At 36.8% G+C, this 25968-nt stretch overlaps 1 protein-coding gene across 3 annotated transcripts in view; it reads left to right on the forward strand.

Moving 5' to 3' along the window:
• Positions 1 to 25968, forward strand: part of LOC136036337 (THO complex subunit 2-like) — a 130478-nt gene that overhangs the window by 17410 nt on the left and 87100 nt on the right. For 2 of the 3 annotated variants that reach the window (XR_010619708.1, XM_065718486.1), the window contains exons 4-6: positions 2655 to 2779; positions 20292 to 20419; positions 22914 to 23170. Coding sequence is in view for 2 of the 3 variants with exons in the window: in XM_065718486.1 (XP_065574558.1) it covers positions 2655 to 2779; positions 20292 to 20419; positions 22914 to 23170 (510 nt within the window). In the remaining variant the exon portion in view is untranslated. Of the gene's footprint in view, positions 1 to 2654; positions 2780 to 19569; positions 19698 to 20291; positions 20420 to 22913; positions 23171 to 25968 lie in introns of those variants that run through there. The other variant, XM_065718487.1, reaches the window with a different exon arrangement.

Below are 25968 nucleotides of genomic sequence, written 5' to 3' on the forward strand. Positions count from 1 at the left end.
ATCTACGTTAATATAATTATACCTCTAAGTGTCAACCCCCTCTCTCTGAACATCAGTATTCATATAAATCTCAAAGACAACAAGATCACTTTTACCTAAAGGTGGTCTAAAATCTATGTTTAAAACATCATCTACAGATTTAATAATAACAAGGTCCAAAATAGATGGACTAGTATCCTTTCTGGCTGGAGTTAGCCTATCAATATGCTGGTACAAGTAGAGATCATCCACTCTATCTAAAACCTGCTGTTCATACGACAGACTTGGCTGAGTTGTACTATGGACACACCAATCTATGCACGGTAAGTTAAAGTCACCCAAAATCAGTAATTTGGAACAAAATTTTGCAAAACGAGAAAGGCACGCAAGAATATTAGCATTGTTATTATTAGTTATGTATTATTGAAATTATTATTATTATTATAATTATTATTATAACTAATAATATTAGTTATGTATTATTGAAATGTTTCGGTAAAACTTCCGTAACAGCGACTTTGTGTTGTTTCTGTTCATTAACTAACTCACTAAACTCTACCTATTTGGAGGAGAGATTATCCGCGTTAGCATAAAGCACCAAAAGTTGACCACTACGATGTTTCAAATTCGGCTTGGGGATGAAAAGGTAGCTGTTCTTGAACTAATTCCGGCTCACTCCTGCGATGCTTAATCCTCTAACCAACCTCACCAGCATCAATCTTTTCCTTCAATTGTTGTTTCAAAGCATCATACTTCTTTTTCATCGCCAGCTCAGCATCACTCCTGTCATGCGCAATCCGAAAATACCGAATCTTCGCCTTAAGCTCAGCTTCTATGCTTGTAAAAAATAAGACGGCTGAATCACGGTTTATTGGTAACTTAATAAACTCACCAATAATAAACTCACCTTAATAAACTCAGGAGTAGTTTCCTAATCTTTTTGTTTGTAAACGGGGCAGTACCATGTTGACCCCAGGCGACGACTCATTTTTGTGAAAAGTTCATATTCAGATTTCGACATGTCCAGGCACTCTACGCACAACCACAGTTCACAGTCGTCGCAGAGCAGAGTAGTGCGTAGCTATCATCAGCTGAATTGGCATCACATGCAGCACATTTATCGGCACCTTTTTTCGGTGACTGACGAGCTCGTTTATATTTTCCACCCATTTGCCTACTATTTATTTAGACGCTACTATGATGACATTCACGGATGAAAACTGTCCTAAAACTAGCGTAGCGCATTCGCAACACTGTTCGCTGCAAAATTGATTTCAAGTATTTATTTCTGATAATACGAGTTTGTGAGTCCAATAAAAATAGAACTATAGAAAAGGTATAACTGTCAAATTAACTCACTGATTTTTCCACAATCAAAAAGAACACGTATTAACGCCAGCGTTGCAATCCTCAACTCATTATGTCCTAAAGAAAAGCAATGGCTCCCGAACTAGTACAGAACGGAGACTAACATATCTTCTCAAGCTTACAAGAAGCGCTTAAACCGGCTTAGAACCGGACTGTAAGAAGTCCATGGAACCTCCGGTTGAATGGAGGTTTTGTGCATTCCTGGGCCCATCTTGGTCAGGACATGGTTTTTCACACTTGATGATGCTCTTCTATCAATAAGAGTCGAAATCTTGTTCAGATAATCTCAAGCTAATTGCCTCCGGTTCTTTATATATCTATGCCCACAAATGTTATGCTACTATGTGGAGGCAACCCATAATAAAAAACTTAGCTAGGAAGAGGTTTTTCAACCTAAAATATGCACCAAAACAGACCAAACCATTGTACAGTTCCACGGTCCATCAGTAATATTTTTTTTTCTTTGGTTCTTCTGGAGGAGAAACTATAGAAACGAAAGAGGTGCGTCCTTTCGTCTAATGGAGCCATACATAGTCTAAATGATCTATCTATCCGTTGTTGAGTCATTGCTTGAATCTTTCAACCTGTTTATTAACGCGCTCTGCTTGTTGTATTCTGAATTAATTGTATTTCATTATTGTGAAATAATGAGAATAGTTCAATAAGTATATTATCTAATATTGACTTACAACTATCAATCAAAATAAAAGAAAACATGAAAATCTGATAAAAAGAAGTTTGTGCAAAGTATTAATTAAGAAAGAATTTTTATTAGTATAGTGTTTTCCTATAGTTTTGTAAATAGTCTAAGGTTAGACCTACTCCCATTAATTTTCAGGTGTGAATTATCCTAATAGTTACCATTATGTTTTGGAATAGGGTTGGCTAGGGAAGCACCTATATTTTGTTATCATAGTATTTCCTTCAGAAGAGCGTATATATCAGAATTTAACAAAAGGTTGAATCAATCTGACAATAAGAAGCTGTTTAAAAAACGTAAATTACCCTATTTTTGTGACAGCGCAGTGGATGATACCCTGTGTTCTTACATTGCTTCATTTTGAAAGCTTCACTCAGCTTACTTGTATATTAACTTTACGAAATATTATAGCATCTTTATTTTTTAGGTTGCATTTTTTTCTCGACATTATAGAGACAAATATTCGAAAAAAAAATGCAAATATTCCTATTTTTGTGACAGCGCCAAGGACGAAACTTTGTGCCCTTACATCGCTTCATTTTGAGAGCTTCACTCAGCTTACTTGTATATTCACTTTACGGAATGTTATAGCATCTTTATTTTTCAGGTTGCTGGTGAGGCTCTGTTGAAAGAAAGACTAGACTTTGAAACACTGGAAAACTCTGGGGTCTTAAAGACCAAGGGAAGTAGAATTCTATCGGCAAAACACATCAAACTTCGAACAAAACTCTAGTATGATCTTTTTTTCTTTACCTTGTTTTTCTTTCGGTTGATTTGCTCAGTTCGTACAGTGCTTTATTTTTTTTTTACCAGCTTGGGATCAAATAGGAGAGAAAATCGGTCAAAATAATGTCAAAACTTAATTCATTCGGTAGAGCCAAGCTTAAAGTAAGACCGTGTAGAATCATGGATGAGCTTAGTAAAGCCAAACGTTTTACTCAGGAATTAGCAATGGTTATTTTTAAGACAAAAGTTTTTTGAAGAAGTTTCCAATGCCAGTACTGAGCTAGGGTTGAATATGCATTCCTCATTTCAAACATACCTTGCTTAAATTCTTTGACTATAAGTATATCATCCAAGACCTAAAAACTGTTACCATCTGGTGGTGAGCTCACGGCACTTTAATCTGTATTGGTCTCTCTCTGTGTCGGGGTTTCATCTGCTACCACTGATGTTCAAAATTATGCCATTCGGAGATTGTTAACCAGTTTTTCTGTTACTTCTAGTCAATGGTATTCTGCCTTCCTGTCTCTGTGGACCCTTTACTGTCTCCTTTTTCATTTTTTTATTCAGCGGTTGATGATTTACTTGAATTCGAAAAACCGATTTTTTTTTATAATTGTGATGGGGGAAAAATTCCAGATTCTCTAAATGATTCCACTATCAAGTTTTATTTTTGTAATGAAATAAAGATATATCTTAGATTTTTATTAGAAAATTATGCCATCCGGAGATTGTTAACCAGTTTTTCTGTTACTTCTAGTCAATGGTATTCTGCCTTCCTGTCTCTGTGGACCCTTTACTGTCTCCTTTTTCATTTTTTTATTCAGCGGTTGATGATTTACTTGAATTCGAAAAACCGATTTTTTTTATAATTGTGATGGGGAAAAAATTCCAGATTCTCTAAATGATTCCACTATCAAGTTTTATTTTTGTAATGAAATAAAGATATATCTTAGATTTTTATTGATTGAATTAACACGTCCATTACTGGATCTTTGACAAGTCTAATATAAAGGGCCTTTTTTAAACAATATTTTTAGTTAATTGCTCCCTCTTGAGATAAATAAAAAAAAAATTAACAAAAGAAGTTTTCCGAAGAAGATAAAGATCTACATTTAGTAGATCTACCGTGCAATTTGTTACCACGAACTGCAAGTAAGGAGTGACTCAACCCAATATTGATTGAAACTGTAACAAGCGGAATTTTGATAACAATAGATGCATCAAAAGAATTGGACTTTTTATGCTGATAAAGTGTATAAAATTCATAAAGTTTAATGCTATCCATCAGGAGCGACGAGCCTGAGAAAACTGACTCGATTTTTGAAATTGGGGAGAGGGGAACACTCCCAAAAAGTCAAACGGTAATAATAAAAACAAACCATCATATTTAGCATGTCAGAGAACCTAGCTAAAGAGGTTTCAAGCTCCAATCTACAAAAATGTGGAATTTTGTGTTTTTTGCTATAACTAAGATGATAGATCTGTGTTTATTATATATTTTTTTATGGGTGATGGTATCAAACCATTGGACCTAGAAGATCGGGAGAGGGTTCTTTAGAGCCGAAATCAAAAGTTCTAGCGGCTTTTGCACTAACCAAAGTGATTGGATTGGAGCAAGATACGATTTTTCCAAATAAAAACTGCATTTTGTGCTATCTATTACGTTCAATTGGCTTAACAACTAGCTTGCAATGAACTAAATAACTAACTTACGAAAAAAGAGCCTCGTTGCTCATATTTGTGATGCCGCCAGAACCGCCACTGCCTTCTCCTGAAGGATAGTCCATGCCTTTTTCAGGTATTTCTGCCCAATGCTGTCACTCCATATGTGACCGAAATATCAAGTATTTTTATGAAGTACCACTGTCTGTTTAAAGTATTTATCTCTATTTGAACTTTTATTTATCGTCATGGAAAGGCAGTGTGATCTTCAGAATTATCTACATTGAATTGTGCAAACTGTGTTGGTAACTTTTCCAACTAACATTCTTACAATCTATAGGTTATTAATACAACTACACGCCTGAATATGCTTACAGCTGTGTCTTTGTTTAAATGACAGCTAGGAAGTTAATAGATTTGAAGATATCGAAAGCTCAGTAGATGGTGAAGCTCATGGTTGTAGCTCCAGCATTTTTATTGGGGCGAGAGGGGCAAGAGGATGTCGGTATCAAGATATTCAATGGGCATGCCTGAAAATTCTGATGATTTGTTCCAAATTTTCTCCCGGTAGTCTAAGGGAAAATCAAGTTTCTTTGTTGAAAGGGGTCATCACAAATATGAGGCATAGCTGAGGCTAGACCATTAGCTGGATCACGTTTGCTAATTAATTTGGTCAAAGTTGAACTGCTTTCAATGTTGAGAGTGTCTTCACTCTCTGTTTTTGCTTTACTATAAGAAGACGTAGATGGGAATCAAATCCCTTTAGAAAGTAAGGAGGTATGCCCTTTATTGGTTTTATTAGCCTGTTATACCCAAATGAAATTGGTGAAAATTATTCTTTTAATAACTTTATAAAACACAGTAGAATGAAAAGCTGGACAAAGATGGTTTCTACTGAACTGGCTGAAGAACCGAAAATTTGGCCATCTTGCATTGTTGAGCTTACGAACGTGCTTATATTGAATTAATAACTTACAGTATATATAGTAGACCAACTATCCTGATCATGGGAATACATGTGCATGTGCTCTTCCACCTGATGGGGGATGCACCAAGTGGTTAAAAAGTAAAGATAGCCCGTTCCAACCCTAAGTCTCCAATAAGGCGTTTTCCTTCGAGCCATAACGAAGAAAAGCTACTATTTAGCAAAAACATTACTCTGGTAAATTCAAAAACACTACAGAATACATAAATAAACACTGCACGCGCATCAAACAAACATAAATTAAGTAGTGGAGCCAGCTTTTCCTAAGGCCGTCAGTAATGAGTTGCTGCAGACGACAGCAGTGTACTATAAACAAGCTTTTGGGTTGGTGATGGTGAGTTTAATAAGCTCGGCTTTTTTTGCCACCTTTACCGTTACTATTAAAGTGCATATTCCCCTTCCGCTTCCTTCAACTCCCTTGCCCATCATAGGCAACTAAATCTCGCAGTTGAGCTACGCATTATTATTGCAACATGCATCATTCAGTTGCAAGCGTTTTGAAAATGACGTCCTAGCAAATGAAAAAGTTCACTCTTTAAATTGCCGTTGTTGAAATCTAACAAAATTTCAAAAATTTCAACTCCTCGCATTGAAAAACAAGAAAAAATCACTTTTTACATGGGTAGCATTAATATGTCCTTTTATCTTTCTTCGTCGCTATTGAGGCACTGGAACATCATAGAGAGATACTTAAGGACTCATAAAAGCTAATTCTCATATCTTAACGTTATTTCATATATTAGACTTTGATAAGGCTGTCATAAAGTGCCATATGGTACATCAAAGGTGCAATTTGAGTAATATTTATACAATAGAAATGCTTGACCGGACGCATGGACATCATAGAAAGCTAATCATGGGCTCATTTATAAAATAATTTTTATACTAGATTGCTTTTAACGAATTATACTTAATAAGGCAATCATAAAGTGCCAAAGGGCACCCAAGAAGTGCAGTTAGAGGTGTTTGTTCATTTTTAAAAATTAAAAAAAGGGTGTTGTTCAGTGAAAAAACTCGGCGGAACAAATTTTACCCCACCCCTGTGGAAATTTTCCCCCATGGAGAATCTCCACCCGAAAATTTTTCTTTCATTAGAAGTAGCAAAAGTATTTTTTATTTAAAGTATTCGAAAAAAAAAATGTGAATTATTAACTTACTCTTTGAGCATTTGTTTGATTAAGAATATTTGATTAAAAAAATTTGAACGTTTCTTGGCAGCGTTGTGATAGAAATCTTACATTTATTAAAACTTGCCAGGGATGCCAATCGGATGGAAAAAATCGGATTCATGTTTTTCAATGAAAAAATTATTTGTTTCAAATGATTTCTTGTTTTTCAGTGATTTCATATCTATCCTATTTGTAGATGTTTTCATAGCCATTTTGGGAAGTTTCAAAACAAAAAATCTAATCTTAAGGTGGATCTCCGAGGTTTGAAGCCAATGCTATTTTCCTATAGCAGTGAAATGCGTATTAACAACAGACACGAGCAGATTCTTTGATGAAAAAATTACTGTGGCTTCATTTAAAGCTTTGACATGAATAGGCCGAACAAATTTGCATTTTTTTTCTTTAGAGCTTCATAAAAAATTAATTAGTGGGGACACCTCTAATTTTTAAAAGTAGCAATAAAATTACTTTTAGAAGACGTAGAGAATTATAAAGTAGCCTCTCTATTTGCCACAAGATTTCAAAAATTTTGGCCGTGAGTTTTTTTTTTATTATCATCAGTTTCCTTTAAAATTTGTCATTTAAGATATTCTTCCTTTACTGTTTAAAAGGGTTTTACTAATCATATAGCCTTGATTTTTGTGTCGTTTTGTAGATCTTATACCAACAAATAATCCCAAAGATTGTTAAGTTTGTAGTTATAACAGATGATTTTTAGCAATAATTCTTAGTATTCGAGATTTCCTCCTTTCTCATTGGCTTAAGCACTCCTTGAGGGGTTTGCCAGAATGTCATTAAGAATGTTGACATCTCCTTAGCATTAAGACCAGATTTAAAAGGAAGTTGAAAACATGTATAATTGGCAACAACACCTTGAGGCAATATCATTTTAACACCATACGAATTGGAATTTGTTAGGTTACAAAGCAGATAACAGTTTGGCTTTACAAGTAAAGAAACACCGATTGTAGGCCTATAAAATGTATGAACATTATTTTTAAAAAGAACATTATTCTTAAAAACACATTATTTTAAACATTATTGGCCTTTAAAAGTAAAGAAACACTGATTGTAGGCCTATAAAATGTATGAACATTATTTTTAAAAAGAACATTATTCTTAAAAACACATTATTTTAAACATTACGCCTTTAAAAGTAAAGAAACATCGATTGTAGGCCTATAAAATATATGAATATTATTTTTAAAAAGAACGTTATTCTTTAAAACACATTATTTTAGACATTATTGGCTCTTAAAAGTAAAGAAACGCCGATTGTAGGCCTATAAAATATACGAACATTATTTTTTTAAATCTAAAGTTGTAGGATATTCGTCCATTTTAGTTCCACGGGATCTCATTTTATTCCTAATAGTGCCGTATCTTAGAATATTTTGGTTTTTCCCCGTCATCTCATATAGTTGATGATTTATAAGCTCGTTCATAAATGACTGATTACCCCGGTTTGGAACCGGGGTAATCATATACTTTGCTTTATGGAGTAATGCATATACTTATTAAATTAATGTCATTTAAAGTGATATGTTCCTGAAGGTACATAATAAACATTAGGCACCCTTGCCCTGGGGTCATAAATACAGGTAAGGGAGGAAGGAAACCCCTTAGGAGTATTTAATAAATTTTTGAAACTACTTATATTTATATACTATTCATCAAAAACAAGAGCTAAGAGCTCAAATGGCACTTGTGACAAGGTCAAGAAGAGCCAAGAGCCAAGAGCTCATATGATATGAGCTCTAGCAAAATTCTAAGAATCAATAGATTGCTTTAAAAGGAAAATCAGAGGCTTAATGCTGGTCGGGATTTAAAATAAGAGCTTTGAGATACAAGGTACTTCTAAATATCAGAATTCATTAAGATCCGATTGCCCACTCGTAAGTTAAAAATACCTCAATTTTTCAAATTTTTCCTCTCCCTTCAGCCCTCAAGATGGTCGAATCGGGGAAAACAACTGTAACAAGTCAATTAGTGCAGCTACCTGACATGCCTACCAATTTTTATCGTCCTAGCACGTCCAGAAGCACTAAACTCACCAAAACACTGAACCACACCACCTAACTCCCCCAAAGAAAACGGATCCAGTCCAGTTACGTCAATTACGTATCTACGCCGTTTATAAGCGTTTTCCAAGATTTCCAGTTTCCCCCTCCAATTCCTCCTCAATGTCAAAAGATCTGGTCGGGATTTGAAAGAAGAGCTCTGAGACCTGAGTTTCTTCTAATTATAAAATTTTATTAAGGTCTGGTCACCCATTCTTAAGTTAAAAAAACCTCAATTTTTCTAATTTTTCCAAATTAACAGCTTCTAGCTCCCTCAAAGAGAACGGATCCGTACCAGTAATGCCGGTCCCCCCCCCCTCCTAATGACACTGAATCTGGTAGGGATTTAAAATGAGAGATCTGAGTTTCGAGGTCCTTCTAAATATGAAATTTCATAAAGGTACGATCACTCTTTCATAAGTTAAAATACCTAATTTTTTCTATTTTTTAGCATTAACCCTCCCTCCCCAACTCCCCCAAACAGAACAGATCTGTTCCAGTTATGTCAATCCCGTTTCTAGGACTTGTACTTAGTTTTACCACCAAGTTTCATCCCGACCCCTGTACTCTAAGCATTTTCCAAGATTTTAGGCCCCCCCCCCCCAGCTTCCTCTTCACCAGATCCGGTCGGGATTTAAAATAAGAGCTCTGAGACGTGATATCCTTCCAAATATCAAGTTTCTATAAGATCCAATCTCTCCTTCGTCACTCGAAAATACCTTATTTTTTTAATTTTTCAGAATTAACAATCCTCCTCCCAACTCCCCCGAAGAGAGCAGATCCGTTCCAGTTATGTCAATCTCATATCTAGGACTTACGATTATTTTTACCATCAGGTTTCATCCCGATCCCTCCATTCTAAGCTTTTTCCATGATTTTAGGTTCCCCCTCCCATCTCTCCCCCAATGTCACCGGATCCGGTCGGAATTTAAAATAAGAGCTATGAGATACGATATCCTTCCAAACATCAAATTTCATCGGGGTCTGATGACTCTTTCTTAAGTTAAAAATACCTCATTTTTTCGATTTTTCAGAATTAACCCCCCCCCCCAACTCCCCCAAAGAGAGCGGATCCGTTCTAGTTATGTCAATTGCGTATCTATGACTTGTGCTTACTTTTCCCATCAGGTTTCATCCTGATCCCTCGACTCTAAGCGTTTTCCAAGATTTTAGGTTCCCCCCTCAATTCCCCCAATATCACCGGATTCAGTTGGGATTTGAAATAAGAGCTCTGAGACGCAACATTTTTCCAAACATTAAATTTCGTTAAGATCCCGTCACCCGTTCGTCAGTTAAAAATATTTCATTTTTCTATTAACCGAAATTTTTCTGAAATATTACCGGCCCCCAAAAAAATATTATTTTTCCGAATTAACCAGCCCCTACCCCCTCCAGATGGTCAGATCTGGAAAATGAATATTTCCAATTTAATCTGGTCCGCTCCCTGATACGCCTGCCAAATTTAGCTGTCCTAGCTTACCTGGAAGTGCCTAAAGTAGCAACTAAATCTCAACGTAATTAGAGTTTATTTATCAACATGGTTTGGACTTCGACAGAATGCTGAAATTTTTCAAATAGAATTTGCTTACTAATATTTATATGCTATTCACCAACACTAATAGTTAACCTATAATAGTCTACTATTCAAACAACCCTAATAGGTTAAGGTTAACAATACTGCTACTAATATATTATGACCCCTAAACAATCTCTATACTATTCGCATGTCAATGAAAAATCCACTTTCAATATTCACTTTCAGTGTCGGACCAAGTAATTTTCTCACATCCACTGTCTTCTGGCTCCAAAGTCCGTTTCATTCCGCGATTTGCTGCAGCCCGGACTAAGGCAGGCTCTCTAAGTGGCATGTTCCTAATCAATCGCGAGTCTAATATCTCCGGAAGTAAACAATCACTCCAAAACTCCTGAAGCTTTGGTAATATGGACAAAAAATACTCTTTTGATCTCGAAATAGTTAAAATTTCCACATCATGCTCATGGTGATATACCACCAAGTGACATTCTTCTTGATTGGTGATTTCTAGCTGACCTTGAATTTGAGCATAGTATTTGTGATTTTTCTTTAACTCCAATTTTGAATTGTGTGACCATAGGAAAAAGTTCTTTACCAATCCTTTTTGGGATGCCACTTCCCTTATGGTCATTCCTCTGGGAATATTATGGACAGTCTTCATTTCAACTGGTGTGCCGTTTTCTAAGCGACCATCAAGAGAAGCTCCAAGAAACTGGATATTTGGATGAATGAGTAGTCCCATTTGATCTCCTTTTATTAATGATACTCCCTCTCTCTGCTCGTACGCCGTCAGTGCAATAGCCTCCAGTTGAATTCCCCTAAGCATTGGAATAGATTTGAAATTAGAATTAATTCGGATATTCTTGACTATGGGTGCGGTTGGAGTATTTTTTTTTGCGAGAAGCTATTCTATGAAAATAAGTGGCAGTAATCCTTTTGCTCCTCTCAAATATCCAGTTATCATTTTGCCCCTTTGTGTTTGCGTAGATCTCCTGCAGTTTGGCTCCATCCAGATTCATATTTTTTGCAGCATAATCAGCCTTTGCGATTTCAAATTCCTCTGGATTCATATCAGGCTTGTTGCAATTTGGTCCGTAATTTTGATCGCCTTTAGGCAAACTCTGATTTTCTTTCTTTTTGGCCATATATCTCCCACCCATGGTTGCGTAATATCTTTTCTGATTTGTTTTTGTCCGTTTCCGAAGATTAGAAGTTTTCACCGTGTATTCTTTTGTTATTTTGCAAGGACTGTAGCCAAATGTTTTTTCCATGTAGAAGATTGCCATTTCGGGCCCAAGCAGTAGGATAGGCTTGCTCCACTTATCCTAGCATGGTATGACCAACGTTTCGAGCGGCTTATTTGTTTTCCGCCTACGAATTTCACTGCAACAGACATATAATTCTCGGCAAGATTGGACGTTGCATCGTTTCTTAATAAGTCCGCTTTTTTACAAATATTTTCCACGCCAGCTTTTACATCCTCCAAAATAGTTTTCGGAAGGTTATTATAGCGGTTCTCCACAGTTTCTAAGACCCCATTCTTTTTGGCACAGCCAGAATCACACTTTTTTATGATTACCAAACACATGCTCTGGGCCTCTTCGTAAGAGTTGTCTTAGATTTTCGGCAGACCCACCATCAGCCGAGTTCTTTTTTATTGCACCTCGTAGATTTTTGGTTAGCTTTAGAATTATGTCATTTGAAAGAAATTTGCTGTGCATCCCTTTTTTTGTCTTCACAACATTATGGAGGTATTTTGTATAGTTCTTGGTCACGTGATTGGCACATTCTTCTTTTTGGATATATGATCCGTATGAAACACTTTGTCTTAGCTTGTAAAAAACACTAGAATCGCCGTCTCCGATGTATTGTAAATACTGAAGGTTATGCATGGCTTCACTTTGGCGAAAACCTTCAACAAGAATGTCGGTTTCCATGCTCTTCGAGGGACCATTGTAGTTCATAAAGCAAACATGATCTTTCACTTTCTGGTTTGCCTTCTTTGAGCTGAAGCAGAGGTAACAATATTTATTTCTTATTCCTACATATAATAATTTTTTCGTAAAGGCATCAATGATTACCCCAACACAACCTTTTGCAGTATAATCGTGTCCTTTGCTGCGTTTATTCCAGCCACCATCACAGATGACCTTAGTCCAGAAAAAATCGTTGATAAACCTGTCCTCATGAATGGCTAATTTCAGGGATTCACGACCATTTTCTTCTAAGACATCTGATAGTGCATCCATCCATGCGTTACAAACTAAGCGTTCTAAATTCATAAACGTTTTCGGATTCATATTTTTTATTCCCAAAACACTTAATAATTTGTTCAAAGATGCGTAGCCTCCTCCGGTCCCCATGATACCCCATACAGCTTTCACGTTCACGTTGCCTCGTAAATTGCTGATCTTCTCTTTTTTGTTACCTAATATCTGTTCACTGAAATTTGTTAGGTATTCTTTTACAGTAGTGAGGGGGGCTTCCGGCTCACCTTCTACTCGCTTTTTCCAGCCACAGTCTTGGCAGATAATGACGAGCTTTGTTTGGAGTCCAGTGTTTTTAATTTCTTTCACGCAAAGCTTTGATTTCCCGTCCTTGCAATTGAACTGATGTTTTATTGTTTCTATAAACTCACTAAGCAGATGACGCAAGTTGACTATACAATTTACATCTGGAATTCCAGACAATTCGATTCCAAAGTGTTCTCCTGGCGAACCAAAATCGCAAGAGCTACCAGATGGCGCATTTTTACTAACCGTAGAATCATCTATAATAGTTAAAGCCGGATTCGGAGTTTCGGAAAGCCTGGAACAATTTGGAGACACTGGAAATTTTTCTTGTTCTGGTAAACTTTCTTGTTCGGGCAAGTTTTTCTTCCTGAAAAAAAAAAAACAAGAGCTAAGAGCTCATATGGCACTTATGACGAGGTCGGAAGAACCAAGAGCTCATATGGTATGAGCTCTAGCAAAATTCTAAGAATCAATGGATTGATTGAAAAGGAAAATCAGATAATTAATGCCGGTCGGGATTTAAAATAAGAGCTCTAAGACACCAGGTCCTTCTAAATATCAAATTTCCTTAAGATCTGATCACCCACTGGTAAGTTAAACATACCTCATTTTTTTAATTTTTCCTCTCCCTTCAGCCCCCCCAGATGGTCAAATCGGGGAAAACGACTTTATCAAGTCAGTTTGTGCAGGTCCCTGACATGCCTGCCAATCTTTATTGTCCTAGCACGTCCAGAAGCACCGAACTCGCCAAAGCACTAGACCCCCCTAACTCCCCCAAAGAGAGCGGATCCAGTCCGGTTACGTCAATCACGTATCTACGATATTTGTTTATTCTACCCACCAAGTTTCATCCCGATCTCTTCACTCTAATCATTTTCCAAGATTTTCGGTTTCCCCATCCAACTCCGCCTACTGTCACCGGATCTGGTCGGTATTCGTAATAAGAGTGCTGAAGCACAAGATCCTTCTAAATATCAAGTTTCATTAAGATCTGATCACCAGTTCATAGATTACAAATACCTCATATTTCTAATTTTTCAGAATTACCCTCCCCCCAACTCTCCCAAAGAGTGAGGATCCGGTCCAGTTATGTCAGTCACGTATCTTGGATGTGTGCTTATTCTTCCCACCAAATTTCATCGTGACCTTTCCACTCTAAGCGTTTTCCAAGATTTCCGGTCCCCCCCCCACAACTCCTCCCAATGAAACTGGATTCAGCCAGATCTAAAATAAAAGATCTGAGTTGCAAGATCCTTCTAAATATGAGATTTCATTAAGATTCGATCACTCCTTCGTAACTTAAAAATACCTCATTTTTTCGAATTAACCGTCCAATGACCCAATGACCCAAATTCATTGAACAAAGAAGGTATTGAACTGATAATCAGCCAGGTTTATGATTCAATCAAACTCGAGTTTAATTCAAAGTTTGCAAAATTGAGCAGGCTCTTGTTAGTCTGAGATTTCAAATTGAAAATTTGGAGGAGAGAATCGGTCGAATAGAAAAAAAGCTTGATAATTATGATCAGGAGTCCATGCTTGATAGCCTTGTATTTCATGGGGTAAAGTAGTTACCTGGTGTAGACACTCATACGACAATATCTAACATTATAAATAGCAAAATGTCTGTGCTGGGCCCTTTACTTTATTCAGTTTATGTGAACAAGACGCGCGTTTATCTAAAGGATACATATATTGCTAACAGTATTTGCAAAATCCGCAGATGATTTAATAGTAAAAGCTCATATTACTCTCAAAAGATTAGAGATGTTTACAAGTTTAAGTTTGCTGTGTGTGAATGTAAAGAAAAATTCTTACTGACATTCTGTAGAGTGGGTGATTCTGTTGATATAAGTAGTAAAGTTCTATTAGGTGAAAAGCTGCGGTACCTCGGCTTCCATATTGATTCAAATCTATCGTGGAAGCATCATAGCGACATTATCTCCACCAAAGTTGCACGTGGAGTTGGCATCCTCAAAAGATTGAAGCATATTCTGCCGGAATGTACTCTGCACGATATATTTTGCTATAATCTACCCATATATCATACGGATATTTAGTTTGGAGAAGCAATTTTATGTTAATTACAAGCTAAATGGCTTTCTCATAGTTTTGATCGGACGATTTCGCTAAAAAAAAGGGGGGGGGGAAAGGAGGCCTAGTTACCTCCAAATGTTTGGTTACTTAAAAATACAACTAGATTTTTTTTTATTATATTTTTACAAACGTTTTTGTTAGTAATAAACATACGTACCTTACGAATTAGCTTATGTAACGAACTTATATATGTGTGTATTTTTATTACGTATATGAGGGAGTTTGCCCCCTCGTTCTTTACACTAAAGCTTGAATTTTGTCCCAAATCTTTCAGAATGACCCTTGAATCACAAAGGCCGTAGAATAACTAATTGAAGTTACTAAAAATACTTTAGCGTAAAGAGCAAGGTATTGTGGAAGAGACAAACCCCCTTATTTAAGTAATATTTTATGCTCGTTTTAAATTTTAATGTTGATCATTACTTCCATTTGAAAAAAAAATATTTTCTCATTGTCTTTTTATAAATGATGCTAGAAAATCCTGCGACCCCTTCATGGAAATTCTCTTCCCTCATGAAAAATTCCTCCATGGAAAGATCCTCCCACGTAACCTGCCCCCCCCCCCCCCCCGACCCACCCTAACCCCAACACAAAAAAGTCCCCCTGAAAACGTCTGTACACTTCATAATTAACAACTACTATGTGTAAACAATGGTCTAAGTTTATAAGTTGCCGCCCCTCCCCCGGGAACTGAGGTGGATTTAGTCATCCCCAAAGACATATTTATTAGATTTTTGACTGAGTTAAACAGAATGGTTATCTCAAAATTTTGATCCGGTGACCTTGGAGAAAACTGTGCGTTGGAGGGGGCCTCGGTGCCCTCCAGTTTTTCGGTCACTTAAAAAGGACACTAGAACTTTTAATTTACGTTAGAATGAACCCTCTTGCGACATTCTAGGACAACTAGGTCGATACAATCACCCCTGAGGATAAAAACAACAAAGAAAAACAAAAAATACGCACCCGTTATCTGTCTTCTGGCAAAAATACAAAATTCCACCTTTTTTATGATAGGGGCTTGAAACTTCTACAGTAGGGTTCTCGGATACGCTGAATCTGATGGTGTGATTTTGTTAAGATTATGTGACTTTTAGAGGGTATTTCCGCCTATTTTCTAAAATAAGGCACATTTTCTCAGGCTCGTAACTTTTGACCGGTAAGACTAAACTTGATGAAACTTATATATTTAAAATCAGCATTAAAATGTAATTCTTTTGATGTAACTATTTGTATCAAAACTTCGTTTTTTAGAGTTTTGGTTACTATTGAGCCCCTTCGCTCCTTACTACAGTTCGTTACCACGAACTGTTTGAAAATGTAACTTGTACATGAATAAAAGTAATATAATCTACAATAACGTTTTCCCATCCTTTATTTGTTCTTATTTTTTTTCTGCCCATTGTGAAAATTCAAATGCTAAACTGTTATCTGACTTGTAACCAACCAAATTTCAATGGTCAGCTGTTACCAATTAGACATGTGAAAAAAATATTAAATTCCCTTTAAATCCGATCGTAATAAACAACAGTATTTAAATATTCTGGTACAACCCTCAAGAGAGCAATTAAGCCAATGAGAAAGGAGAAAATCTCGTTGCGTATTTCAATGCTATAGGAAATAGAATTTGCTTCAAACCTCGGAGATCCACCTTAAACTGACAGATTTTTGAAGTAAAAGACCCTAAACTATCTGGGGAAAATTTCGATCTGAGCAAACGCAGCGAAACAGGAATTAATTTGCAATTTTTTCCATTAAGTAGGCTCATCTATTTACTTAATGATAAGGTTTCGAAGGTGGTATATTTGTAAAATTATCATCGTTGAACATATTATGAATTGTAATGGGCTCCCCTTTTTGTCATTATTTTCATAATAAGAACAAGGATGGATTAATTAAAAAAAAATATCTACTTAAAGTAAAGAATGAAATTGAAGCTTAAAACGAGCAAGAGTTTTTAAATGCTTACTAATTGCTTCTCCAAATTATTGGGGAGGAGGGGATAACTGCCCCCCACAAATCACACCCCTGGTGAAGCTCAAAATAAAGTGGTATGGAGGATAAGTGTTCACAACTCTGTTTATTTCCTTATATATATTTTTGATGTATGTGGTTTATGAGTAAATAAGTCTACTATTATTCTTATATATGAAAGCTCAGTTATGGCTGCTAATTCCCTATGCTGAGAATTCTATTAATCTGCACTAAGAATAAGAATTATATAGTCGATTTGGTTGCTGATATTGTGTTGCGAGAGCAACACTTTGGTTTTGTCGTTTTGTCGTTTTTTTTTTTTTTTTTTTTTTTTTTTTTTTTTTTTTTTTTTTTTTTTTTTTTTTTTTTTTTGGGGGGGGGGTGTGCATTCCTAGCACCCCGATTTTAGCTTGCTCCTAGAAAGTGGTAAGGGTCTAAACTCTGCGGTTTTTACGAAAAGTGTGGACCTTAGGCCGCATTGATGAATATGACTTTGCATTTTGAAGAGCTTCGTAGAGCTCTTGCCTGGGGCCAAAAAGGATGGTGTTTTCTTGTCCTTGAGCCAGAGCCTATTGTGTGTGAAGTAACATGGAGTTTTATAGCCTATGTGAGAGAGAACAATCTGAAGCTATTCAGTAAAGCTTTCGTTTCATCAAGCCATAATTCTGGTTTCGAGTGGAAAGCTCTGTTCTAGCAGGCACCAGTTTCAAATTAAAGATGGACTAAAATCCATAAGTGTTAAATATGTGCGGTAGTTATCCGGCCCCACAGCCAATATATCTTCTTTGAGTGATAAATAGACAAAAGTGCTGTCATCTATTGTTTCTACCCATTTCTGTTCTTGATTTCAGCTGAGTTTATCATTCGGCTTTTCGCACTTGGGACTGTGGTAGAGAAATGGTATTAGATATACCTCTTCAACTTTAGAAGAAATTGGAGTTTATCCTTTGCTCCTTTCTAAGTGGCGACGTTAGAAATTTGGCCTACGGCAAAAAAGTCAACTTTTGAACTAAGACAAATAGATTTTTCCTTGACGGCAGTCGATAGCTCTTGATAAGCCGATCAAATTATATCTCATCCATTTTTTGGTAGAAAAATTCCTTCATGAGATATACCAGTTTGAAAGTTTAAAGGGGTTGAAAAGTTCAATAGTAAGGTACACACTGAACCAAAAATAGGCTGATACAGAAATAGTATCAAATATGCCTCATAAACTTTAAAAGTTCTCCCATTGATAAATAAATTAGTGTTTATTATTTGCTCCTTTCTAAGTGATGACGTTAGAAATTTGGTCCGTGGCAAAAAAGTCAACTTTTGAACTAAGACAGATAGATTTTTTTTCGACGGAGAAAAAATCTCTTCATGAGATATACCAGTTTCAAAGTTTAAAAGGGTTGACCACTTCAGTAGTAAGGTACACACTGAAACCAAAAATAGGCTGATACTAATTGTGAGACACATAGGGGAGCTTTAAGCAACAGTCGGCTGTTAGCTCATAATCATCTTCCGCAATGAGGGGTTGGTAAATTTTACTAGTTGGTGTACCTATTATTTGTTTCCGGTGTATTTGATGGTAAGACCAATTTGGTTCCAGCGGTAAGACATGTAGGGGACTTGTAAGTAATTATCGGCTGTTAGGCTACAATCTTTTTAAGTGATGAGGGGTTTGCAACTTTTGTGAGTTGGTGTACCTAGTATTTATTTTAAGATCCTTCAGATTAACAAATTCAGCGTTTGATTGAAGCGAGGAAACAAAACCAAAGTATTGCTCTCGCAACACTTTACTCGGCGAAGCCGAGCAAAGGTTGCCCATTCAACATGGATCTAGTTTTCCTTCTAACATTATTTCTTCAGCTTAGAATGTAGAATTTGGGTTTTTTAGCGGGGTCCCGTTTACTTGATCCTAAGGATCAGTGTTCACTTGATAAATAAGTAAGTAATCAGATTAGAGACGCTTCTTGACTACTAAGATCTCTGCGTCAGTCCTGGAGTGTGTTGCAGCAGCAAGGTTTGATCGTATTACCAAGCTAACGTCAAACCCACTACGCCACAACAGGACGGATCCTATTCACATTTCTAGAAAAAAAACGGTTTTTGAATCTTCCCTATTTTTGTAGCGCATAAATGTGGAGTTCAGCTTTTCTGTTTTAAGTCATACAGTACCAAGGAGGATGAGAACGAATCTGACTGTTCCAATGTGTTAAACGGCAACTTTGATCAGAGTTGTCGGAAAGTCGATTTTTAATGAAAAGACCTCCGTGATGACCTCCAGATGAAGTTATGGAGTTTTTGGTAGCACCAAGCAGAGAACTAGAAAAATGAAACATTAGTGAAAATCTGCAAAAAAGCTAAAATGTAAAGTACCAAACGGCTTAAGAAGGTGCAGCTTTCCTTAGCAGGTGAAGTTGAATTTGGGAACCAACAAATTGTTAGTGCGTGAATTTATACCATCGCATTGCGCTGTCGAATTTCACTAATTAGTTTTTCTTATTTATTTCCACGGTTCAACTAGGTGCCACTGATGGAGCCCTGAAAACTTGTTAGTTATGAGACAGCAAAGAAAAAATCATAGAAAATCGCTTCCAAAATTAATTAAGTATTTTTTCCCCCATAACTCTAATCTAAGTATAAATTTAAGCTCGTCCTTTCTTTTGCTAAATTACTCTGTCGCAAAAAGTTACTAATTAAAGTATGGGTAAAAATTCAACTAGACTTTGACTCATCGAACCAAACGTAACGGTTAAAAGACCACGCTTTTGGCTAGAGTTCAGCTTCAAGCATGAAGTCATTGATTTTGGAAATTGCGCAAATAAAACTTTGGGCAAAGTATAGCCATTGGTTAGAACCTCAAAGAACCCGTCCCCAGATGCACTGTGGATTTATGTCTTTTTTTCGATGTTGGAGTTTTGGTTTAGACTTTTATTGATTTAATAGTAAGTTTCTTACATTTTACAGTGATTATAATCTAGGTTTCAGGAGTTTTTAAGAAGTTCACTATTGAAAGTAGCCCCTACATTATTGATATATATTCTGCGAGAGCAGATATTTTCGATAGTACGGCTCAAATGTCTGAGCCAGCTCCTTGAATATGTAAGAATACCCTTCAGTGATACCGGAGGGTTTTCTCCCCCACTCCAATGCCGCAATATGGGGATCTGAAGCGGCTTGAGAATAAAGTTTAAGGGAGATACCCAGGAGAAAAGTTTTTCTTCCAATAGATAGGATTTGGTCGGTTATAGGGACATAACCGCACCAAACGCGAGCCCAAGTACCACTCTGGTCCATCTCCTGCAACATCTAAATACTGCTGGCAACGTCAATTGCCTCTAATACTCTTGGAAACGAAACAACGGAACCAACAGCTATAATTATCGCAATTTTCAGGTATAAATAGACCTAACATGGGTCTGTGGAGTAAGAAACATTATCCTTTATAGCGTAAGATAATTCTATGCTAAACAGAACCAATTTATAATTTGGCTTGGTTCTATTTATCTTTGTTGCTAAGCCTTTTTATTTCATTCTAGCTTTAAGCAGCACAAGTTCAATTTATTAAGAGAAGAAACAGAAGGATTTGCCAAGCTTATCACAGATGTTTCTGAGAATGAAAATCATTCAATTCAAGAAAAACTACAAGCCCTGGGATCCCTCATTGGTATTTATTTATCCTCTTACAATTTTTTTTTTCAGATTTAATGACAAGATTTTCATGATTTGCTGTGTGGTTCTTTTCTTTCGGTGTGTGTTGGTGACCTATGGACAATCGTTATTCTGATTACCAGTAAAGTTTTCATTTATCCCTGTGATAATGTGTCGAGAGGGGAATAAAGTGTAGCTATGGGATCTGTTTTGTTACGCAGCCTTGCATAAAAAAAAGGCCTGCCACTTGGCTATTGGCCCCCTAGAAAACTTCTGTTTTGTGGCTTTTGTGAGTGGTAAGGAACAAAGCATGGGGGCATTTAATTCCCCCACCGCCTCTTGTCCTCTTTTCCTATGGTATATTCTCTGGTAAAAAGTTTTAAAAATTTCTTTTAAATTCAGTTTCTTTTTTTTGGGGGGGGGGATAAAGGACGGGGATTTGGGGGTAACCCCCCTCGACAAAAGAAGATATTTCAATTAAAACTTTTAACTGGTTAAAAATGAATGAAAACAAGCTATGCACACGAAATTAAAAATTAAGTTAAAGTATAAGACCTGTGCAAGCTACCTGTACCGATGATCAAACTTAAAGTATTCGGGCCTCCCCTAAATGTTAGGGATGGGCCCCAATCCCCCACCTTCATGAAACCCTACTATTTATGCAAAAAGTAAAGTGTGCCGTGGTAGAAACAACGTATAATTGATTTCTTCAGTTATTAAAATCAGGATGCATGTCAACGGAACAAAGTTGTTTAAATATTTGTATTTATTTATTTGTTGTTTTTTTTATCCAGGGGTTCAAAGAATTGGGATGGAACTTGGGATGAAAATGCCATTGGAAACTGTTATTGCTTGTACTTTTTCCTCGTAGCAATACACCACAACAAAGGATTGTTTTCGGATGAAGAGTTTTAATATCCCCAAGATAAAACAAATTATCGTTTAATAAAAAATTAAACTGACACAATTTTGATAAATATTCGAAACTAATGTTTTCTCATGGTTGTAAAGTGTAATGTTAAATTTGAGGCACGCCTATACGATATCCGTAGCAGAGTTAAGACTCAAAAATGTGCATTAACTGTCCTAAATATCAGATTGATGTCACCCAAGGATGTATAGTAATGTCAAGGTTTGAAGATGCGGAGGAATAGCCTTAGATATCAGTGTGTTACTGCCCATTTATATGGGTAGCTCTTTGCTGCTGCTACCTTAAGTAAGCAGAAACGGGGAGGGAATAAGGAGCGGTATCCTTTCTGATTTTAGGGCTAATTTCTATTTTTATTTTGTTTTACAATTGATCTTTACTTTCATAAGAAAAAACTATCTGAAATTGAAAAAAGTCTGGTGAAAAACCATTTCAAATGTGCAACAAGAAACTAAACTATATTGGTATCTTCTTTAAATTCTAATTGTGTAAATTTATAGAACACAATATGTCAGGAAGTACAATTAGACCTTGATAAAGCAAGATTGGGATTAGAACTGTAAATTATCTTTCTGGCTGGAGTCTCCCTCTCTTTCTTCTGTCTCTATTCATTTCCTCTCCCTTGCCTCTTCTTTTCCCACTTCACCGCACAAGGGATTTACAAGTGTTGAGGTTGTCTTTTTTCATTCTTTGCATTGAATCTTTGCAGTATTTAAACCTCTGTTAGTTTTGAAATAGCTTAAAAAGCCTAGGTGACATTGCCTGCTTGACGCCAAAGTTTAGACGTAGATGTTCAGCAATGCTCTTCAGTAATCGTCGGAAAGCAATTCTTTAATTCTGTTTTGTATCATTAATCTTGCTTAGTGTTTTGTTTTTCCTGTTTTTTCCCTGTGTTGTTCTCTCATGCTTTTCTTTCCTATGTTGTAAGAAATAGCGTCATTTTATTGAGGCTTTTGCCAATACTATGAAAGTTGTTTCAAATAAGTGAATCTCGAATCTTGCAATTTGTACAAATAATCGGAAGACAGAAGATATATGTGAAGTGCATGGTTGTTCAACGAAAATATAATGCAGTATCAACTATTTATTCAAATTGACTCATTTAATGAATTAATATTTTAAATAAACTTAAAAAGAAAGAAGGAAAAACAACAAGTCAAGGAAACAGTGCTTTTTACTGGCTGATTGATTTATTTCCAAAACTTATTTCAGTTAGCTTGCGGCTGGGTGGACGCTTGTTGTTAACCATGGCAGATTGCGTGTAGGGAACTTCATTTTAAGGTAAATGTGGATGAAATGTGAGGATTTTCCACCCATTTTTTTTTAACTTATAATAGCTTGCATCTAATAAATTATTTAAAAACCTTTCTTATTTTCAGTCGTGGCTTCACTTACACGGTCCTGGGGCCTATTTTTATGAGTGGCTAACTTTCGCTGAATAAGCAACCCCTTTAATGCTAAAATTTTCTCTTTATCATCACTGCTTTCAATGAAATCCAAGAGGTCTTATATTGGTCATTATTATTTGATCCTAGTAGGACTGGGCATGGTCTTAGACTTTTTTATATATTTTTTTTTTCAGGTTGTTTCAACTTGGACCCAAATCGAGTCTTGGATCTTATTCTGGAAGCGTTTGAAATGCATCCTGAACTTCACAGCACAAATTTTATTCCTCTTATTAAGAGCTTCATGCCGGATTCACGTGTACTGAGCGAAATAATGGGTTTCAAATTTAGTTCATTCCACGAAAGTGATGATGTAGCACCTTCCAGTTTGTTTGTGATAGTTGTGCTTCTATTGGAACACAAATTAATAAAACTAGAGGACATATACTCGTGGGTAAGTTTTTCTCCCTAATGTTTAAGGCTAGTCCACCTGCCTTCCAGTTGCAGTCTCATCAAATATACTGTCAATTGGCTGCATCCTATCGTTTTTCTGGTTGAATAAATAAAAGCTGTTGTGACTGGCTCCAGTATGCTACACAGGATCCTGCCTGGAAAATTTTATTGACGGTGTTGCCATAAGGTATCATAGGCAGCGCAATAGCAATACCTAAGTAAAGAGCAATGTGGGCACAATGTATTATTTTTATTTCTTTTAGACCAGGGCACTTCTGATCGAAGAAGTTGTTGTAGAAACTTCGAAAAGAGCTCATTCGATTGGAAAATGAATGGGCTAGTGCCCTTTTTAATAGTCGAAAGGGATTGGAGGGAAACTAACACCCCTTCCACGCCCACCATTGCCCCAAACACATCCAGTAAAAATTTTAAGATAGCCATGCTATTCAACGTACTTAAAAGGTCCAGAAATTATGTCTTTGAGGAAGAGACCCCCCCCCCAGAGCCCTCAGGGCAAGGTTTGTAAGTTACGTGCCCTGGGGGCATATAAGGTAAATAAAGAAAGGGTGATCGTATAAACTTCAGAAGGGGCTCGTTGGATTGCTAATCAGAAGTTTTACTGTGCTCTTTGACATTCAGGGTGATAGGAGGGGGGATACCTCCTCCCACCTCGTATTTTCCCAAAATACACCTGATAGAAATTTTAAGATCGCTATTTGTTGTCGTAGAAACTTCGAAAAAGGCTCATTCGATTGGAAAATGAAAGTAATAGTGCCCTTTTTAATAGTCAAAAGTGATTGGAGGGCAACTAACCCCCCTCTCACGCCCACCATTTCCCCAAACACATCCAATCAAAATTTCGAGATAGCCGTTTGATTCAACATAGTTGAAAGGTTCGGAAATTATGTCTTTGAGGGCGAACCCTCCCCCCAGAGCCCTCAGGGAAAGGATTGTAAGTTGTGCCCTGGGTGCATATAAGATGCATATAGAAAGGGTGATCGTATAAACTTCGGAGGGAGCTCATTAGATTGGTAATCAGAAGTCTTAGTACTCTTTCTAAGATTCAGAATGATCAGAGGGTGGATACTCCCCTCCACCGACACGTTGTATTTTCCTGAAATGCATCTGATAGAAATTTTGGGATAGCCATTTGCTGTCGTAGAAACTTCAAAAAAGGCTCATTTGATTGGAAATTGAAAGGACTATTTTTAATAGTTAAAAGTGATCGGTGGACAACTAACCCCACTCCTATGCCCAACATTTCTCCAAACACATCCAATCAAAATTTTGAGATAGCCATTTCAGCGTAATTGAAAGATCCGGAAAATATGTGTTCGAGGATGACAAACCCCCCTACCCCCAGAGCCCTCGGGGCAAGAGTTGTAAATTATGCCTGGGGGCATATAAGGTATATATAGTAAGGGTGATAGTATAAACTTCGGAGGGGGCTCATTGGATTGCTAATCAGAAGTTTAGGTGCCCTTTTTGAGATTCAGAGGAATCGGAGGGTGGATACCGCTCCTACACATCGTATTTTCCAGAAATTTATCTGATAGAAATTATGAGATAGCCATTTGTTGTCGCAGAGAATTCGAAAAAGTTCATGCTCTTTTTAATACTCGAAAATGATTGGAGGGTAACGAACCCCCCTCCAGCGCCCATCATTTCCCTAAACACGTTCCAATCAAAATTTTGAGATAGTTATTTTGTTCAACGTAGTTGAAAGGTCCGGAAATTTTGTCCTTAAGGATGACATCCCCCCCCATAGTCCTCTGGGCAAATGTAGTTATGCCCTTGGTGCATATATGGTATATATTGAAAGGATGGTCCTATACATTTTTGAAGGTGCTCATTGGATTGGTAATCAGAAGCTCCGGTGCCATTTTTAAGATTCAGAATTATCAGAGTGTGGATACCCCCCCACATCGTATTTTACCGAAATACATCTGATAGAAATTTTGAGATGGCCAATTGTTGTCCTTGAAACTTCGAAAAGAGCTCATTTGATTGGATTTGATCATTTGATCAAAAGTGATTGGAGGGCAACTAACCCCCCTCCCACTCCCACCATTTCTCCAAACATATCTAATAAAAATTTCAAGATAGCCATTTTGTTCAACGTGATTGAAAGGTCAAGAAATTACGTATTTGAGGGGACAACCCCCCAGAGCCCTCAGGGCAAGGGTTGTAAGTTATGCTCTGGGGGCATATAAGGTACCTTTAGAAAGGGTGATTGTATAAATTTCGGAGGTGGCTCAATGGATTGGTAACCAGAAGTTCTAGAGTATTTTTAAGATTCAGAGTAATCAGAGAGTGGATATCCCCCCCCCCTCACACTTCAAATTTTCAAGAAATGTATTTAATAGGAATTTTGAGATGGCCATTTATTGTTGTAGAAACTTCGAAAAAAGCACGTTCTATTGGAAATTGAAAGGGCCACTGCAAGTCCAAAGTGATCAGAGGGCAATAAACCCCCCTCCCACGCCCACCATTTCCCACAAATCCATCAAATCACAATTTTTAAATAGCCATTTTGTTCAACGTAATTGAAAGATCCGGAAATTATGTCTTCGAGGATGTAACCCGCTCCCCCCAGAGCCCTCAGGGCAAGGGTTGTAAGATATGCCCTTTGGGCATATAAGGTGTATATAGAAAGGGTGATCGTATAAACTTCGGAGGGCTCATTAGATTGGTAATTAGAAGTCCTTGCGCCTTTGCTAAGATTCAGAGTGGCCAGAGGGTGGATACTCCCCCCCCCCTGACACCTCGTATTTTTCTGAAATGTATCTGATAGAAATT

This window comes from Artemia franciscana, chromosome 15, assembly GCF_032884065.1.
Source record: "Artemia franciscana chromosome 15, ASM3288406v1, whole genome shotgun sequence".
Lineage (NCBI taxonomy): Eukaryota > Metazoa > Arthropoda > Branchiopoda > Anostraca > Artemiidae > Artemia > Artemia franciscana.